The sequence below is a fragment of the Octopus bimaculoides genome, chromosome 10, assembly GCF_001194135.2.
Source record: "Octopus bimaculoides isolate UCB-OBI-ISO-001 chromosome 10, ASM119413v2, whole genome shotgun sequence".
Taxonomy (NCBI): Eukaryota; Metazoa; Mollusca; class Cephalopoda; order Octopoda; family Octopodidae; genus Octopus; species Octopus bimaculoides.
The window spans coordinates 44,944,716-44,950,827 of record NC_068990.1 but is presented as its reverse complement, the minus strand read 5'-3'; the positions used below and the strand labels follow the sequence as shown (position 1 = coordinate 44,950,827).

The window sequence follows — 6,112 nt, the reverse complement described above, 5'->3', positions numbered from 1 at the left end:
TATTGCCCCTGTGCATCTGCTGCACACGAAAGCTATCTTCTCGGTTAATCCTTTGATGTTGCTGCACCTCTTGTGTCCATAGCTTACACTGGATACATCTTATAGAGTTTCTACTTACACCTTTTCTACAGATCGAGCAGGGCCACCTACCTGAGGGGGTGTGTGATGAGTTCGCCTTCCTACTTATTAGAACTTTGGTCTTTGCTACATTGACTCTAAGGCCTTTTGATTCTAAGCCTTACTTCCACACCCGGAATTTCTTTTCTAGTTCCGGTAGTGATTCTGCTATGAGGGCCAGGTCATCAGCGTAGAGGAGCTCTCAGGATCAACCCGTCTTGAATTCCTCTGTTATTGCCCGGAGGACTACTTCTACCTGGAATTCTTCACTATACTCATTGCCAATCCTAACCTTACTAACAGCCTCTCTGTATAGCCCTTATTAACCATTCATCAATCTCCAGTTTCCGCATTGCCCACCAGATAAGGGATTGGGGGACCTTGTCAAAGACTTTCTCCAAGTCCACAAAAGCTAAGTATAGGGGTTTATCTTTAGCTAGACATTAAATGTTGAAGATTTTATGTGTGTGTGTGTATGTGTGTGTGTTTGTGTGTGTGTGTGTGTGTGTGTGGTAGCAGCTGAAGGAGGCATAACAAAAGCATGACAAATTGCAACATTTGTTGTATATACTATATATTTAGTATTTAAGTTACAATGCATGAAACTCTTGGCCCTCGAGACACTGTATGACGTCTGCCAATTCTTGTTAAAACACACACACACACATGTATTACATAGGACTAAGGGCTAAATTGCAAAACGCCTCAAACATTCCTTTTACATTCAAATTTTTTTTTCTAATTCTCTATGTGCAAAATAAGTACTAATTTGAGATAGAAACGTTAACCCGGTCGACCTGTATGCGATGGGTACGTGGTTTGTGTTCTGACAGCGAGTCTGTTGCTATTTACTGTCACAGATTAGTGAGTTTAATGTCTGACCATTAATTTTTACATTGGAATTCTTAACAGTTAATTTATTCATAAAACTAATGAATCTATCCACACAGAACTAAATAAAGGGAGGTAAGTCACACGATCAGATCTCTAGAAATGAGATACAATTAGTTGCTTTTCCAGCACGTTGTTGATCTTAGCTTTACCCAAACATGGTAAGTAAACTTATTTAATATCATTTTACACCCGTTCTCATACTTTAATTGAATTTTATTTATCTCTCTAATTTAATATGTTAGTTAATATACATATGTAATTCTCTATGTTGTTAATCTGTTTATAGTATTGCAGCTTTAGACGTATCTTCTACCAAAAATTCTTCCTCGTACACGAATGTGTTATTTTTTTTTTTGAACTTTCATATTTATATAATCTTAATTTACTTTCAAATAAACATTTCATTTACTCATATTTCACTTTCTAATAAAGATCTGTTATAGTTTGTTGATAGTTTATCATTTTAGATGATTTCCTGATCCTCGACTTTTAGACACGTGTTCAGCGCCATCATCGTTCTTCGCCTTAGTAACTTTTCACAGTTTGTTCCTTCATTTAATGACATAGAAGCAAGTGTGCACATGTAGGTACGCCCACCTAATGCGATTATCAATAATATTCGTTTAATCGACTAAACCCTACACATGTCAGAAATAGTCGTGATTAAAAGTATTTCGAGGGGAAAAAAAAAAAAAAAAGCGAACACCCTCATTGCTGGGAGTATCATTAATGTCTGGGGTATTAGGATTGTCTTTTATTCTGATAAGAGGTCAACTCTACGTCGTATTTATTCAACCCGTTAGAAATACCCCCACCCTCTCCGTTTTCTGCGGAAAAAAGTGCCCCCCCCCCGAAAACTGCGGGGAAAAAATTATCTACTACCGAAATCGAGTCTGGTGTGAAACTATAAATTTACTGAAATACCAGTCAAATCTTCGAATCGCACAATACTACCATACTATCTTTAGAACTGGAAGAACATTGAATAACCCGAGATATACTAATTATAACGGTTGATTATACCTTGAATGCTTTTGACTCTAGATTTGCTCGATCGGAACTAAAAGATAACATTCTAGACGACATCTCTTGTTCAAGTATCTCTCGATGTTTCCATATTGTCACAGTCTCCTTCCTCTCCTAATTGTAAACAATATCTGTAATAGGTGATAGAGAACCAGTTTAGGTTCTTTCACAATATTAACGCTTTAGTTGTTCTTTCATTCTTTTATGCACGGCAATTTTTCAAGAGTTTTTATAGTCGATTATGTCAATCTGGAAGTAAAAAGATGCAACCAAATGCCACAAGATTGTTAATATTGTTTACTCCCAGATCAGCCCTGATTGAACAAACCTATGTTCAAATACGTCCCAGTTGTGACCGTCCCTTCTTTATTTCAATATATATATATCTTCTCAATTAAATGTTGAATGAACTGGTGACATATGTATGTGTGTGTGTGTATGTATATATATATATATATATATATATATACACATACATATATGACGAGGTAATTTTTGCCTCTTTTTATGGTGACAAAAGAGTTTATAAGACTGCAAAAAAGAAGTGCTCAAATGTAATTGAGACAGGGATGAAAAAACATTGATCAGAGAACAAACCTCAAATTCGAGTCAACAACTTCATACATAACACCATGCCTCCAAACATTTGATCATATATAAATATTACCATGGCCTTTCAACATATAAAGAATACATATATATAAAAAATATGGAAGATAAAAAATATATATGCAAATAAAAATACAGATATATAAAACAGCCTTTTAAGAAGGTATATATGGTTGACTAAAAATTCTAAAGCGTGTCATGCAACTAAAAATCTAAATAAAATAAAGTATCAATTGACTAAAAAGATTTTTCTTACTCCCCTCAAACAAAAAAATATATGTCAAAAAAGTTCATTTCATAAAAACCATGGTAGGTTGGAGTCCAGGAGTGTAAAAGAGTTCCACAAAATCAAGTCAAACACATCTATGGCCATTTCAGGAGTTCATTGCCGTGGTTCGATTACGAGTTAAGGTGCATCTCGGCAATGACCCCCTCATCAGGATGAACAGGAATCTCAAATTATTCGTTCACGGGAGTTACAACGCCGCATGGCTAACTAACTTAAAGATAATAATCCATCACAAGACCAGTCGAAATTTTCTAACAAAAGAAAAAAAAAATATCTCATTGCTAAACGTGCAAGTGACTGCTAATAATAGGAATTTTAACTATCCAGTTTCAAAACCCTGTAAAACTAAATATTTTTTACCACATCTAATTTTACTTCTATATATGTTCAGAAAAATAGAAGAAAACTTATGGTTGTAAAAAGGGATCACCTCTGTAAATTTATGTAATGTTTTAGGCCCCTTACACACAACTTACACTTGTTATTAACTCTAAAATAAGGGGCCCTCGAGATAACAGACCTTTCAAGAGAATAACTCTTTTTATTCCTCTTTGAACCATGTATATAAGAGGCAAGTGTAGTGTAGTTACAATATTTTAAATTCAAAAACGAATTCATGTGGGCTCTATACCTAGCCTTAAAATTGACAGTACTGCCTATGTAAAACCTATCCAAATTACCCTCCTCTTTAACAACGCATTTATATATGGCATTAGTAGTCAGACAGAATCCGTTAAGGGGACATAATGTAGGGTTTCTACAGTTACAAGATTTACCAGAACCACCCATATCCCTATTACTAATACTAACATTACTTATCTGGCTTCCCACATTCTTTTTTTCAGATATCTCATTACGGGGGGTTGATAAGGCCAGTGGAAGTAAATGGTTTGTAATACTAACCTTAGGCTTATTAGAACTTACATGCCCAATACCAGGGTTACCAACAGAGGAATACTTCCAGTGGACTCGCCCATTTAATTTGTTTCTATTAATAGAAGCAATAATGGAGGCCAAATTTGGCATTATTGAGTAAGAAAATTTGATGGAGGATTTATTTACAGATGCTGTAGTATTTATGATTCTTAGGGAAGTTCTCCTTCAGAATCTTAAAAAACAATTTGGGCAAATTTCTTATCCTAAGAGAAAAAGTGGGTGCAAACCATATGACTTCCCTTATTCTAGAATGTGAGCTCTTGGTCTTACTCATCTCCTCACTGCCACTATTTTGCTTCCAGTATCTATTCCTAACATCTTTATATACATATGTAACTGATGGCTTATATTGGTTGCAATAAAAAATGCATTACATTTCTCTCGACTTTCCGTGACATGGTCAGGCGGTAGACCAGCCATTTTGTTCTTAAATTTCGCGTTAGGTATATATGAGATTTTAGTTTTGAAGCCACTTGATTTTAGAGCGTTGTTGTATACTGGTGCATGTTGATCAAAAATCTCTTTACTTGTGGACACGTTAGAGATTCTGCAGCCCTCTGCCAATTACGCTCGTTGTAGGAGATGAGAGTCTCCCTTGCTGCTAAAATTACATCAACATCCAAACTAGAGATATTCGCAAATTTCTGAGCGAAAATCAAAGCCTTATTTAGCAATACAGGGGATATGGAATTGTAATAATTTGAGATATCAAATTGGATAAAGTCTAAATTTGGCTTATCAGTAAAGGAGTCAAATCATAAGATAACGTCCACAGTAAAGTTTCATAGGGGTAGCTGAACCTTATCCCTCACAACGGGAATAATCTGATGTATAATATATTTACTAATTCTGCCCAAATCAGACTTGGTTGGGCAGATTAATCTAATTGAAGGATTTGATAAAAAATCAGACTTATGGTCCTTCAAGAGACAATGGGGAGTTTTTGGAGCATAAGGTTGAGTTCTATCAAGTAGGCCCAAACTAGAGATGATATCTAGATGAGTGTCATTAATCTCATCCAAAGCAGTTTTGCTTGCATGTTTATATCCAGAATTAAGCTCTTTCAGGATCAAGTCATTATAAAAACTCGGCGGTACAGAATAAATATTCCTGGTCTTATCAGATAGGATGTGCAAATCTGGAGATGATTTCATTGTAGAGACTTTCTCAGACAGGAGTTTGTGGAAAGGATTTGTGTATCTGGAAAACTTCAGCCGTTAAATCATACTCATAAGCTCATTTTCAAAATTCACAAGAACTGGGTTGGATGGTGGATTTCTATAAGTTTTGACGTTATAGTTGTTTTTCCCACCTTAAGATTTAATTCCATTCCTATTATTACTATCCTTTCTGTTATTTTTCAAATCAAAGAAGGCATGCCATCTTAGCCTGTTGATAAACTCGGTGGTACATATATATGTACCTTGAAGGTATGGGGATATTTTTAGTCGAAAAACCCAAACAATGTTTATTCATAATGCAGTCTATATGAAGTACTCAACGAGCAAATGTGTGTATATATATATATATATATATATAAACAAACGCACATACATTTTACATTACCATTGTTTTCTTTGTTACTTTTTTCAAATTTCTTTTATAATACAAAGATCTTTTATAAAAGTGACAGGTTTGAATTTATCTGTAGCTTACATGTATATTTTTTAATAAAACAGTTTGATTTGAAATTTCTTTTTAGCCTAGACGCAAGACGAAATTCATCGACAAAAAGAATGCAGTTACTTTCCATCTTGTGCATCGAAGTCAACAAGATCCTATGCTTGTGTCTGAAGATGCTTCTCATTTTGTACTACTGCCTTCTGGTAGGGTAAGTTTCAATTTCATTATTTTCTTTTCTTACTGGTTCATTGATTTCAGGATTTTTTTAATGCTTTATTTTAAATGAAGTTTTGTTAGAGAATTGAACTAGTAACCATAAAGTTGAGAGTTCATGGAGCATGAACTCTGTGCTCTGTTTCTGACAAATGCACTTAACTTTCCCTAATTAATTGCACAGTCTGAAAATAGGTGCTGTGAGAGAGAACAATTCACCATGCTCAAGTGGCTCTTATTTGATCTAGTGCTCAGATCAAATTTTATTGTGAGTCATAAGGAGCCAAAGTTAGAAATTATTTTGGTTATTTTTCCTTGAGTGAGTATTTGAATAGATTTTTATAATTTTCTGATGGCCTGAACCATTATGGATCATTATTTGTTTGGTATCAGTCTTTTAAGGAA

At 34.7% G+C, this 6,112-nt stretch overlaps 1 protein-coding gene across 1 annotated transcript in view; it reads left to right on the top strand.

Moving 5' to 3' along the window:
- The first annotated feature begins 1,063 nt into the window (after positions 1 to 1,063).
- Positions 1,064 to 6,112, top strand: part of LOC106867848 (protein LTV1 homolog) — a 25,530-nt gene continuing 20,481 nt past the window's right edge. Inside the window, exons 1-2 of the mRNA XM_014912887.2 lie at positions 1,064 to 1,169; positions 5,574 to 5,702. Of these exons, the coding sequence (XP_014768373.1) occupies positions 1,167 to 1,169; positions 5,574 to 5,702 (132 nt within the window). The 5' untranslated portion in view covers positions 1,064 to 1,166. The remainder of the gene's footprint in view (positions 1,170 to 5,573; positions 5,703 to 6,112) is intronic.